Source organism: Octodon degus, unplaced genomic scaffold (genome assembly GCF_000260255.1).
Source record: "Octodon degus isolate 3935 unplaced genomic scaffold, OctDeg1.0 scaffold00049, whole genome shotgun sequence".
In the NCBI taxonomy this organism is placed as follows: domain Eukaryota; kingdom Metazoa; phylum Chordata; class Mammalia; order Rodentia; family Octodontidae; genus Octodon; species Octodon degus.
The window spans coordinates 4,211,156-4,225,599 of NW_004524625.1; the positions used below are offsets into that span (position 1 = coordinate 4,211,156).

At 43.6% G+C, this 14,444-nt stretch overlaps 1 protein-coding gene across 1 annotated transcript in view; it reads right to left on the bottom strand.

Moving 5' to 3' along the window:
* Alg8 (ALG8, alpha-1,3-glucosyltransferase) overlaps positions 1–14,444 on the bottom strand; it is a 27,361-nt gene that overhangs the window by 3,870 nt on the left and 9,047 nt on the right. The window contains exons 5-10 of the mRNA XM_004632598.2: positions 12,037–12,104; positions 8,686–8,812; positions 8,375–8,478; positions 7,438–7,558; positions 2,534–2,673; positions 789–928 (exon numbers count right to left, since the gene is read on the bottom strand). Coding sequence (XP_004632655.1) covers positions 789–928; positions 2,534–2,673; positions 7,438–7,558; positions 8,375–8,478; positions 8,686–8,812; positions 12,037–12,104 — 700 coding nt within the window. The remainder of the gene's footprint in view (positions 1–788; positions 929–2,533; positions 2,674–7,437; positions 7,559–8,374; positions 8,479–8,685; positions 8,813–12,036; positions 12,105–14,444) is intronic.

Genomic DNA, 14,444 nt, shown 5'->3' on the forward strand with positions numbered 1-14,444 from the left:
ATTTATAAGGATATCTCACAAAAAAAAAAAAAAGCAGGCAAAGATCATAAGATTCAGCATTATGGGCTGGCTTGATAGCTCAGCGGACTAAAGCTCCTGCTTAGGCAGAGCACAGCGGCCTGGGTTCGATCCCCTGTGTGCGTGCCGGCCCCGCCTGCAGGGCGCACTGAGACAGTGACTGAGACTGAGCGTAGTGGCGCATAGCTGTAATCCCAGCACTTGGGAGGCTGAAAACAGGAGAATCACTACAAGTCTGATCTATGTAGTGAGACCCTATAGATCCTGTTCTAAATACAGAAAAAAAAAAAAAAAATCGTAAGATTCAGCATCATAAGATCAGGTTGGATCTCTACTTGCTAGCTATGTGGTTTTGGAAAGGGCACAAAGTGAGTACTAGTTTCTGCAGATGTCAAAATGGGACATGATACTGATTTATTCCAATTATCTTAAGTGTTGACCAGCTCAAAAGAAACAATGCAAAACCAAAAATAAATAGTTCGGAAAATCTAAAGTACAGTACAAGGGCTGGCAAGATAGCTCAGTGGACTAAGCATCTGCTTTGGCAAGTGCAGGGACCAGGGTTTGATCCTGAGCCCTGACAGAGTGCAGGCGTGCTGATGCATGCCTGTAATCCCAGCGCTGGGGAATCACCTATCTGGCTAAGGAGCTCTCTGTTCCTTTGCCTATCCCACTGAACAGCTCAGGGAGCGCACAACAGTAAGACACTGAGGAGAACAGCAACACACTGAAATCCTCCACAGTGCTGACTGGCCGCGCTGTCCGCTTACCTCATCGGGAGAATTGCGAGCAGAATGGCCTTTTCGTGGACGTGCCACCCAAACATGAAGGAGCCCAAGGCACAGAGGATCAGACATCGGAGAAAGCCTCTGGGCCCTTGGGGCTTAAGCCAGAGACAGCAGACAGAGGGCTACAAACAACAGGCAGACATGGAGCTTCAGTGTCATTTACAACTGAGCTTTAGAGAAGAAACAGTGTTCAGACAAAGACGATCAGCATCATTTCTGAAACACAGATCAGCACAGCAATAAAAACAGCAGCCCTCCAGTAAATTGGGATAATTTATCACTCATGTACACAGCTGCCAAAAGCCAACACAGAAGCAACTACCAAGAGAAAGCAGGCATTTGGAAACATATTTAACTCATTATTCTAGAACATACAACGTAATACTGACTGTATCTGTATAATTAGTTAATATTCATTTGACTCCATTAGATTAAACTGCAAAGCTCATAGGTATTTTTGGGCTAATAAGTTAGAGTTTACCATGTTAATAAACATCAAGTTTGTGGACTATTGCCCTTTATGTGCAGTTCACAGGACTGAGATAATATTTTTTGAGACAGGGTCTCACTAAGTTGTCCAGCCTGAGGTTGCAATTCTCCTGCCTCAGCCTGCCTCAGCCTCCCGAGTAGCTGGGATTATAGGTGTGTGCACCAACGAGCCTGCTTCACGAGACTGAGATTTTAGACAAGAAGTTTTGACCTCAAGTAAAGCAGGTGAACACACTCCACACAGTCAAATGGAGTCAGCTGGGATCATTCAAAAACCAAAACTAGCTGAGTGTAATTATCAATAGTTGTTTATACTGAATTCTAATAAAATTATATTATGACACTGAGGTGACCATGACCACCAGCAAGCGTGGGCAAAGGCATTAACAATGTGTGATTCCAAGGAAACTGAGCTGACGTGGAGCCCTGCCGACTTCCAACCCGTCACATTTAAGATAAAACATCCACACTGTCCGGACAAGTTAGGAATTTGGATCCTTCAATTAGGATGAAACAAAATCTGTATGCTGTCTTAGTTACTTTTCTCATTGCAGAGACAAATACCTGATACCCAAAGATAGAGGGGGAAAGCTTTATTTAGCTCACAGTTGGCAGAGGTTTCAGCCCATCCTGGGCTGGCTCGAAGGCAGGGTGGCATCAGAGAAGAAACAGGTCATGACAGGCAGAAAGGAGCAAAAGGAACAAGGGGCGAACACTGCTCTTTCTATCCTTGTGTCCTATGTATCCTGGCTACTCAGGGCAAGTAGCGTGCACACCCTCAATCCGCGTGCCCTTGATCCTAGCACTGCACCATGACTCAATCCCAGCACCACACACTTCAGATCCAGCTAACCCTGAAAAAACGCCCCCTACTGTATGCAGGCTTTGGGGAGACATCGGGACACAGCCAGAACAGATGCTCTTGCCATAGATTCCTTCTTTCTCCACAGCATGGTCCTTGCCTCCCCCTCTCAGCCTTTTCTCTATTCTTCACCCCAGGGGAGATAGATGGGCTAACAGCCATTGGTAAGAATTCCTCTCACAGAGGCTTTACTGGAAATCCTTCTCTACCATGTTCAGAATTCCTCTAAGAATTGCTAGGAAATCATTCAATCTGCAGGACTGCAGCTATGACATTTATCCTGTGTTAGAAAAGCTTGAAAGCTGTAATTCAATGAACCACGCAATAGAAGAGCATGGAAAATTCAGGAAGTCAGAACAACTTGCTGAATTCTTACCAATATGGCAACCAGAGTGCAGACGAGGGTTGCCAAGGGAGTCACTGAGGGAAGCACTGCATGTTCAAACTGCTGAATCAAACCACTTGTCATGGAAGCCTTGGGGACCTTGCTGGGATCAAGAAGTTTCAGTTTCAAACCTAACAAACAAGCAGACATATTATTCTCTTTTTATCAGTCAATAGGACTGTGCATTTGCTACGGTTTGTATCTGGATGTCACCAAAAGCCTCATGCAGTAATGGTGAACACTTTTCTTTTTTTTTAATATATTTAGAACAGGGTCTATAGGGCCTCACTGCACAGATGGGATTCATAGTGATCCTCCTGTTTTCAGCCTCCTAAGTGCTGGGATTACAGGCATGCACCACCACGCCCAGCGGGAATGGGGAATTTGTGCAATTCAAACTTCTGAGCAAGCAGTGGGTGAACAGTGATCTGCCCGCTCTGTTTTATTTACTTATTTTTGGGGAGTAGGAATTGAACTCTGGACCTTGTGCTTGCTGGGCAAGGTGCTGTACTGCTGAGCTATATCCCTGGCTACCTCGCTCTTTTAACATTCCTCAATCCTAAATCCTTGGAGAAAGTTCATTTCTGAAAGCAACACCCAGTGTCTCACATGACACGGCCCCTCCCACCTCTGCAGCCTCATCTCCGCTCAGGTGTGTCTTGGCCACCATGACCTGACTGGGGGTCTGGAGCATGCTGCCCTGACACCTGCGTCCTCCGCCAGCTGCTCCCTCAGCCAGGGGCGGCTATTCATTCTGCCACATTAATTCCTGCTTGGATTCCTCACCCCAGAAAGCTCCCAAGTCGAGCAGATCTGCTTTTTCTGGTGAGCCCTCTACTCTGGTGCTCACACTACTCTTTGTTTACGGGCTTACTTCCTCTCCTGGTCTGTCTGTGTTCCTTGAAGACAGAAAGGATGAGTTCATTTCTACTCCCAGGATACAGGAGCTCAATAAACACAAGGTGTGATTGAGAAATAGAGAAAGCTTAAAGTTGCGAACCTAATTACAGTAAGACTGCCATTCGTCCTCTCAACATTCCTCTTGCTTCAAGCACACTTCTGCATCCATCCTTGCCACCCCCGAAGCAGTTCTAGAAGTTCTCATTTGTCAGTATGTCCAGCTGTGCTGCGGAGCCTGCCTTGAGGTCCTGAGCAGATTCGAGCTGTTCACCTCTCATGGTCCCTCACTCTGAGTTTGGTCTACAGCTAGAAGTCACATGGTGCCGCACCCAGTGCACGGGGCAGATGAAGACACACTGGAATGTTTCATGAGACCCCCTTTCCTTTGGGTGGCACATGGTTGCAGCACTCACTGTATTTCTTATCATACCTCATAAAGATGTTCATTTTTATTTTATTTTTTTCCATAATTTTATTGAGAAATAAATAGCAATGAGACAGTTTCAAATCGAATTGGTAGGACAGTTCCAATAATTAACACATTGCATACTGCTTTCCTAGTGGTTATTTGTTGTACAAGATGCAGACATGATATCCTATTTACAAACACTATTACAACAAATCCCACTATTCCTTGAATTAAGAGAATGTAGCTATGTATCTATCCTAGAACATCTGCATTTTTTTTTTTTTTTTGGCAGAACTGGGTATTGAACTCAGGCCCTTGTGCTTGCCAGGCAAGCACTTATTCTACTGAGCTATCTCCTCAGCCCCAAGATATTCATGAAAGAGGACATTCAGAACCATTTCAGAAAGTCACAAGAATGATGGGATGAGCACATTCAAAGTGAGGAGGAAAAAAAGACCTCAAACATTCACTAGACATTTGGTCACACTGTGTGCACATTAAATGAGCAAAGTCTGGAATGACAAGCTCCATCCCAAATAGGTTTCGGTAACAGAGTAGTCATGGACACTGTGAGCACTGTGCAGCCCCATCAAATGCCACTGAAAACTGTACGCCATGGGAAATACACAGGCTGCCCAAATACGTTCTATTTATTTCCCCTATTTCCCTGCCTCATCAGCGTGTTGATTTTCCTGAAAGTTAACTGTCTAGCCTGCCACTGACTCTCCATGTACGACACCTTTGAGAGGCAATAAGAGGCCCTGCAGCACAAGGCAAGGTGCAGCAGCTTCCCAACTTATGCAAGGCAACTGGCCTTTACACCTCAAACTGATGGTTGTTTCTTTAAAGCTTTTTTTTGAAACACATGTCTGAAATTACTTGTAGAATGCCACATACACGAAGCCTAGATTCACAGTGACTGAGGGAGAATGCCAAGTTACAATTTCCTGCAATTAGGTACACTCTATGATGAATGCCATCATTATGCATATAGAAAATGTAGCAATAAAGGTGGGGTATGGTGGTGTACACCTGCAATCCCAGCACCTGGGAGGCTGAGACAGGAGGGTCACTGGCCACAGTCTGAACTACACAGTAAAATCCTGCCTCAGAAACACCAAAAAACAGGGCCAGGAATACAGCTCAGGGGCACAGCACCTGCCCAGCAAGTGTAAGGTTGTTGAGTTTGATTCCTAGTACCAAAAACAAAACAAACACACACATACACTTAAGATGTACCAATAAAATCTGACTGGAAAAAAAAATTTCCTGTAACTATGTGACAAAAATAGCAATCATTACTTTTGCCCCCCTAAACACAAAACCTTGCTCAAAGTCACAAAACTGCTAAGATAGACATGAATGTGGGCCTGTGGGGCTCTGAGGTCCCCACTGCTGATAGCCTAGCACGTCCTTATTCTTGGCTTTGTTCCTTACAACATACATTTTGGGAACAACAAAAGCACTAGATCCCTGCCAGCACTGTACAACAGGGAGCAAGGGCTGGCCACATACTCAGTGGACTAAAGCTCCTGCTTAGGTGCAGGGACCGGGGTTCAATCCCTGGCCTGCTGCGCCAGTGGTGCCAGCCCTGCAACACTACCCCCTCCCTCGAGGAAATCTGAGGCAGAGATTGAGACTGGGCGTGGTGGCATGCGGCTGTCATCGCAGCACTTGGGAGGCTGAAAACAGGAGGCTCACTACGAATCTGATCTGTATAGTGAGACCCTGTGCAAAAAAAAAAAAAGAAAAAAAAAAAAGAAAAGAAAAAAGAGGGAGAAAATAATGTGGCAATGCCAGATAGCCAACATCAAGTTAGCGTTTTCTAGATCAGCCAACCACTACCACCCACTGGCGAAATCCGGCCTGTGCCTGTTTCTCTGAGTATAAATGATTTGTAGTTTTACAGGAGAGGTCTCACTACTTTGGGGCCTCAAATACTTTGTCTCACTCAATCCTGTTGCCCCAACCTTCTGCACAGCTGGAACTACAGGTGTGCATTGCAATGTTTGGCTTTTTACACGCACACACATGCGTACATGTGTTTGTGTGTATGACACTAGAGATTGAACATTCACACTGAGCTGCATGCCTTTTCAATTTTGTAGCTTTTTTTCCCCCTAGTATCGGGGATTGAACTTGGAACCTTGTCCATGCCAGGCAGGCACTTACGCATGGCCTGTTACAGAAAAGGTTTCCTGACCATGCTCTTGCCCTGGCCCTGTCCCACAGATAAGATCTGTGAGCTATTTTTCAGAGAGTTACTTTTAACAGACCAGTCTCCAGGCACACATTATTTTTCATTATGACTCAAACATACAAAACAGAGCCTAGAGCAAGGCATGGTGATGCACGCCCATAATTCCAGCAATCAGGAAGCAGAGGCAGGAGGACCCGTGAAAGTTGAAGGCCAGCCTGAGCTATACTGTGGCTTCAAGGCCAGCCTGCACTGCACAGTGAGACCCTGGATAGCAATAACTACAAACACACTCCCTAAGCTGGGCATAGAGGCATATGCTTGCATCACAGCACTTAGGAGGCTGAGGCAGGAAGATCATCAGACTCCACGGATTCAAGAATAGGCTGGGCAAATAATGAGACCCTGTTTAAAAAAGGACAGCCTTGCCGGGTCTGGAGGCACATGCTTGTCATCCTAGCACTGGGGAGGCTGAGGCAGGACAACCACAAGTTCATGGCTACCTTGGACTACATAGTGAAACCTGTCACAAAAAACAAAACATAAAAACAAACAAACAAACAAAAATCCCAAAACCAAAGAAAGACTAGCCTAAGCTTTTTATTTCATTACATCTCAGCTGAAATTCATGGTTATCATTTTCCTTACTGGCTTAATACACACAAAGTTACAAGTCACACTTTTTATATTTTGCTTTTTCATATATTTAAGCTTAAAAGTAGAGCTAACTCTGTTGAATAACGTTTCACTTAAGGCAAAAGTTACCTTTACTTTATGCATTTGGTACAGGGTCTCACTACTCAGCTCAGAGTTTCTCCTGTTTTCAGCCTCCTCAGCACAGCATGTGGTGCCAGGGATCAAGCCCTGGTCCCTGCACTTGCCTAAGCAGGTGCTTAGTCCACTGCACTATCTTGCTGGCCCTCAAAAGTTACCTTTAAAAAATGAGTGGTGCCTACCTGTCCTGCTAGCACTCAGGAGGTTGAGAAAGAATTGCTGTGAGTTTAAAGCTAGCCTGGAATACAGAGCAAGACTGTGTCTCAAAAAGAGAGAAAATAAAAATTACTGAAATTCCTGGCAAGTGCAGGGTCCTGAGTTCAATCTCTGGTACCACAAAAAAATAAAAAAATAAAAATAAAAAAGAAGCATTTTACTTTCTCCCCAGAGAAAGCACCCGTAGTCTTGCTGTCACAGGCGCTTTTCTAAGGGCTGCAGTCTGTTTACTGTGCTGACGCCTCAGTCCCGAAAACTGCTCCCTGTTTATGCTGAACCATGAAATGCAGGGCCCCAAACAAGTACTTTGCCACCTCCAAAACACAAGGAGGCTTTCATTTGTCAGCGTGGCCAGTCCTTTCACACTCAGAGTCTAAGTGAAAAGGCGTGCTACCGTACCGATGATGGCTAGCACCTTGTCTGCAGCATTGTACAAAGCCCAGAAGTTTGGAGCCCAGTATGCGTGGCAGAGGCCCCTCCTGAAGGGAAAGAGCCGGGAAAAGACTTGTGGCAGCTGGTTCTGTTGAGGAGAGAAATGAAGCTGATTAGACGGTCATCAATCTTTTCCAGCGCTAAAACAGACTGGAACACAGTCTGGTGCAGTGCGTAGGAAGCTGTAAGGCCTTTGTTCCTTTGGGGGAAGGGTTATACGCCCTCCACCAGTCCTTATACCTCTGTTTGTCTAATCTTTGCAATGGAATAATGGGAAAGTCATATGAAAACACCATGAACACTAATCCGGACCATTAAGAAGCAGGCATAACGAACGGGAGAATTTGTAAGGCACACATGGGCGTGCAGAATGCGGAGACCACAGAGCTGTGGTGCTCCTCAGTTGGAGTCAAAAATTAACACTGACTTGGGGAACAAGAAGAACAAACGTGTGAACACCGCCTATGTTCCAGGCCCTTCAGAAAGTTTGCTATCCATCAAAAACTGCAAAAGTACTAATTTTATGGATTCTACATAAATTTTGCAATTAAGTGAATTTGGAAATACTGAAGCCACAAATAAGGACTGACTCTGTCTGTGTGTAACGTACAACTAACACGTACACATTCATATTGAGTGTGCACAAAAATGAAACAATACCCCGTCTCTGAGAGAGTCATACTGGTGAGCATAAGGAAGCATATATTATTACTTCATAATATATATGAAGTAAATATATTTATTTACTTCATATATTTTTGTGGAAGCAGCCACTTAAACAACTGAGCTAAGGCCAGGCCCCCCTACTTCATATATTTTTGGATTAAATAAGCTTTCTAGGCAACAAAAGCAATGTATTACTTTGTTTAAAAAAAAAGTTAGGAAAAAAAAAAAAACAGCTTACCAAAGCCAGGAAAGGACCCAATGAAAGTGCAGAAACTAGAAACACAATGAGTCCCAGGGAAGTAACACGGATAAAGCTGAAGCTGTTCCACTGGACAGAGCCATCTGAGGGACAGAACACTATCATTAGCCAGGAGAATGGAGAAGGGACCCCAGCACTGCCCTCCAATACTGCATGAACTTGTCCTTACAATGTGACAAAAGCAGAAACATCAGGTCGAGAAAAGGCTTTATAGGGTTAATAACTGAGATATCTGCTGTGCCACTGAGTCAATATGATCGAGGAAAACAGTCTGCTGTCACAGAACTTGCCTGGCTTGTTTGCAGTGAAGCAGTAAGACCGCAGCAGATATGCACCATATGCAGGCGCCACGTACAAATAGATATGCTTGAAGTGCAGGAGGGCGGCAAAGAGAAATGCTCCTTCCATATGCCTTTTCTAAGAGATTGAAAAGAGATGTCACTTTAGCATGTTAACTACAGGACCATAATTCCTACGGCTCACTGCCAGGTGGCTTGAACCACCAGTGGTGCATGCATAACTGTCCCATTGGGCAGGGGTTTTACTACTTTTATTAGTAAAAGACCAACAAAAGTGATTAGATCTATTTATACTACAACCTGTGGTCAAGCCACCCAATGGTGGTTCAAGCCAGTGGGAAAATGTTAAAATTCAAAATAAGTGAAATGCAATAGTATAGTATTGCAATAGTACTGTATTGCATTACAGTATCCTTGCTGTAAAAATCAATGAAATGGAAATGAACCAAGTTGGATTTTTAGTCTTGATGAATGGTTATGTATGATGTAACATTGGGGAAAGTGAGTGAGCTATAAACTACCGCAATTTTTCAGTAAAGCTAAAATTATTCTCAGGGCCGGGGAGATGGCTCAGTGGAATATGTGCTTCCCTGGCAAGCACAAAGGCCTGAGTTCAATCCTCGGTTCTGCCAAAAAAATAAATAAAATAAAATAAAATTATTCTCAAACTTTTTTTGTCTTTTTGAAATAAGGTCTTGAGTTCACTTTATATCCTAAGATGGTCTCAAATTCACAGTGATCCTCCTGCCTCAGCCTCTTGAGTGTTGGGGTTACAGGCATATGCCACCAAGCCTGGCCTCAAACATCCTTATTAGAAAATAGGAAAGCAACATTTCCCCCTGAAGGTGGTGTTCTGCTATGTTGGCTAGGCTAGCCTTGAACTCTTAAACTCAAGCAATCCTGCTTCAATCTCCTGAGTAGCTGGGATTATGGGCCTGCACCACTACACTTGGTGTATAATGAAAAGTTTTAAACATTCAAGGTAAAGTGAGTATAGTGGCACACTCTTATAATCTCAGCACTGTAGAGGCTAAGGCAGGAGGATTGCAAATTTGAGCCCATCTGGTCAAGTTAGCCACTTAGCAAGACTCTGTCTCAAATTAATAAATAAAAAGGGGTGGGGATGTTACTCAGTGTGAATTCCTTGGGTTTAATCCCTAGGATTGCAAAAACACCATCACCAAAGAGGAAAAAAAGCAATGTGCTCTATAGGCAATGTAAGAACACAGACAAGTGCTGACAAGCAGCTTCTTATAGTGAGCCTCATGGGTTCATATTCATTATTTCAACAAATATTTATTGAGTACTAAACCTGATGCTGAGATAAAAGCTGTATCAGGGCTGTGGACTGAGCTCATCAGCACAGCACTTGCTTGGCAAGTACAAGGTCCTGAGTTCAATACCCAGGGGGAAAAAAAAGCCATATAATCTGTGGCAACATATTATTCTTTAAATTTTTTTTTTCTTAATGTATTTGGTACAGGGTCTCACTATGCAGCTTGGACTCATAGTGATTCTTCTGTTTTTAGCCTCCCCAGTGCTGGGATTACAGGCAGGTACCACCATGTCTGATCTCAGTGGCCAGCTCAGTGAGCCCAGGAGCAGGGCCAGCAAGGGATGTGGAGCTGGAGATTAAACCTGGGTGCTTGCACTTGCCTAAGCAGGCGCTTAATCTATTGAGCTATCTTGCTGGCCCAAGAACTTCATTTTTTATTTAATTATTTATTTGGAGTGCTGGGGGTTGAATCCAGAGCCTCATACATACATGGTGGGTAAGTGTTCTATCATTGAGCTATACCCTTAGCCTCTACCGCCAGCAAATAACTGTAAAGAGATTTTTGAATTAAAAGAAATTTTTGAATTTGATTTTCAAAATCAAAGTGTCTGTGACAGACATTACGATTTTTTTTTTTTTAAAAAAAAAGACAAGAATAATTTCATGTTATGGACGAGAAGAATAAGGCTAAAGTGGTTTGATGACTTGCTTTCAGTCAAGAATTCTCAAGCCTGGTAATGTATCAAAATGATTTGGGAGGGGCTGGAGGACAGTTTGGCGGCAGGGTATAAACGCCTGCCTGCCAAGCACAAGGTCTCAGTACCATGCTGGTCCACCCTGGAACCAGGTATTGTAGCACATGCTTATAATCCCACAGCTGGGGAGGCTGAGACAGGAGGACTACTACGAGTCCAAACTGCATAGCGAGACTCTATATCAATCAATAAATAAAATGATTTGGAAGATTCCCAAACTCCAAACCCAGAGATTTTGAATGCGGATATATAAGAATTGCCCAGAAATCTGAATTTCTGATTTCCTCCTCTTTAAAAGGAGGGCAGTTCCAGCAGTTGGGAGGCTGGGACAGGAGGATCACCGAGACTTTAAGGCCAGTCTGGTCAGGATACACAGCAAGACCCTATCTCAAAGGAGGACAACACTGAGACAAGGTTATAGAATGTTTGTAAGGAGACTGGGCATGGTGACCTGTGCCTATAATCCCAGCACTTGGGAGGCTGAGAACAGGAGGATCACTACGAGTCCAATCTGCAGTGAGACTCTGTAGACCCTGTACTAAATACATTAAAAAAAAAAAAAAAGAGGGGCTGGGGAGATGGCTCAGTAGAAGAAGTACTTCTCTGGCAAGTGCAAGAGCCTGAGTTCAATCCCCGGTTCCGCACAAAAAAAAAAAAAAAAAAAAAAAAAAAAAGAAGGTATGTTTGTAAAGTTTACTCAGTAAGATGTTATAGTATATATAACTAACCTGAAGCAACCAGTGCAGTTTCGTAATTCTTATCTAGTCACACAGGTCATCAGTGTTAGGATTTCAACCCAGATCTTATGATTCCAAATTCCCTATTTTCCATTATACTATTCTACAAGCCTCTTATGGTAAAGCATCACCATTCTAGCTATTAAATTGTGAAAGCTGCTAGAGATTCCATTCCTAAAGCAATGATTTCAGCTGGGTGTGGTGACCCATGCCTGTGATCTTAGCACTTGGGAGGCGGAGACAGGAGGACTGAGTTTGAGGCCAGCCTGTACTACACAGCAAGAGCCAAAAGAAGAAAAAAGGAAATGATTTCAACGAAATATAGAAGCACAAGCTTAATTTAGGCCTATCATACTCTCAATTCCTGGAGTATACTTTCCTCATCTGCAAAGTAATGAAAATTATTGTCAAAAAGGATCACTGGAATTTACAAAAATAGCCAATAAAAATGTCTATAGCTTTTGGAAACTGAACAATGGGTTGCACAAATTTATCTCCCACCCATTACAATGTTATCTTTATAAGCTAAAAACGATGCTAAGGTGAGGAGTTACTTACATACTTGCATGTTTACCTGAAATAGCCGTGTGATGGAGAGCAGCATTAGCCCAGACAAAAACCCATTGTACTGAAAGTGGATGTCTGGGTGCATGTCAAGGAGAGGCAGCCGAAGACACTAAATTCAGACGGAGCTCTGCTGGCTACCTAGGACAGAAACTGCAACTGACTGTTAGCCCTTGGCCTCTGCTCCATCCTCAGCTCTTTTTTTTTTTAATATGGTTGCGGGGGCAGGGAGGATAGTTCAGTAGAATGAGTGCTTGCCTGGCAAGCGCAGGGGCCTGAGTTCAATCCCCAGTTTTGCAAAAAAAAAAAAAAAAAAAAAGGTTGCCTGAGGGGCTGGGGAGACAGCTCAGTAGAATAAGCACTTGCCTGGCAAGTATAAGGTCCTGAATTCAATCCCCAGTACCGTAAAAAAAAAAAAGGTGCCTTTCATTTTTATTTAAATATAGTGACCTTAAAAGACAACAAATCAGAGCCAGGGAGTTAGCTCAGTAGAATAGGAGCTTGCCTGGCAAGTGCAAGGTCCTGAGTTTAATCTCCCATACCGCAAAAAAAAAAAAAAAAAAAAAAAGAATAAATCACAAAAAAGATCGCACAAATATTCTACATAAATGTAAACATGCATGTCTACTCCATAATTATGCAAAATGAACTTTAGACACAGTATTTTAAAAGTCATTAAATGAAAATAAATCATTAAATGAGACAATGAACTGAAGACAGAAATAACAAGCAAATTAAACACACATTTTAGCTGGGTTTGGTGACACACACCTATAATCCCAGCACTCTGGAGGCTGAGGCAACAGGACTGCCATGAATTTGAAGCCAGCGTGGGCTATATAGTGAGTTCAAGACCAGCTTAGAATATATAGTGAGACCCTGTCTCAAAAAAGCAAAAAGAAAAACACAAAACCCACACATTTATACATTTATAATGCTTCAGTTGGTCTTGTCTTCTAATCTACTGGTTAAGGCCTGAGTTTCAGAAGTCCTACATTTCTTCCCAAATGGGAATTCCAGTTGGCTGTACCTAATACATATATATATAAAACAAATAATTTCAAAATATAATAAATGCATCACACTTCCCATCTTCCTCTCCTGATGAACCAGCCTCTGAAATGGAGAAATAAGGACTTAAGTTTTCCTACCACGGAAACACACCACACGTAGAAAAAAAGACTATTATAGAAACGAGTGGCATTATTATAAATCTCCATTTCGTTCAGTTTCCCAACATTTCCTAAGGTTTCCATGGCTCCTCAGACACATCAGATTCAGTCTTTTCTCCTTGCCTAAACGAATCAGTGCAACAGACACTGTACAAAGTAAAGGCAACTTCACAGTTCAGTCAGAAGCTTCAGCATGGATCTATTCAGCTTTGCCTGAACCCCCGGCATGTATTGTCTAACCCCGGTGCTCCACTGGTTAGCGTTCCCTGCCTCCTCCTCCACAGCCTACAAGCACAGGAAGTCTAGTCCTGTGACGACAGTTCCTGCTCTTAAGGAGCTCCTATGAACCAGAGCACAAGCAAGAAAAGGTCAGTTTTCTCCACGTGGGACAAAACACAGGAAGCACCTGTGAAGATGGAGACTACAGATCCTTGGACCTGGGTGTGCAGTAGGGTGAAAGGTGCAGGAGCCACAGCAAAGGCACAGATACAGGAAAACAAAGCCCAGTGCAGCGGCACGAAGACATCCGTAGTCATCTGTCAGGCCACATTCTTGATTTCCAAAAAGAAAAAATTGCTTACTCTGCTGGGAAACAGAACCACTGAAAGCTCTGTGTAGAAAACAAAAAGCAGAGCTGTGCTAGAGAGTAACCTGGGTAGGACAGATGACAGGTGAGAACCTGAAGCTCACTAAGCCTGGCCACCAAGTCTTGCGCTGTGTACAGGCACTTCCTGTAGAAACAAACATCTTAGGTCAAAAACCAGTGACAGCGGTCCCTGGCACTCTGCTCACTCACTCAGCCTGTAGCTTTCAGGGACTGCTGTGGTCTGAATTCTAGCGTGAAGTATCTAGTGCTTCTGTCTTTTTGAACACAGTAAAAATGCCAACATACACTGTAAATTCCATGTGTAAAAATCTCTCATTCTACTTAGTGAAATTCAAGGGCAGAAATGGGTACCAGGCACAGAAGACTGGTCATAAACCAGCCCCATGCTTCCTGTCACTGTAAATGAGGGGCTGAGCTAGAATCCCTTCCATGCCCAGCCCAGCCGGCACCCCAGGACTCTCCTGTAGGCCAATTCTGCCCAGGTTGGCCAGGCTACGTCAGACAAACTTCCTTACATTATGTCAACAATTGAAAGTGGCTGTGTCACATGGAGAGAAAACATTCTCTCAGGCTTTCACAGAGAGCACATTGGCCAAGCAATGGCTGTGACTCATCCACATGGCTGACACTGACAAAGGT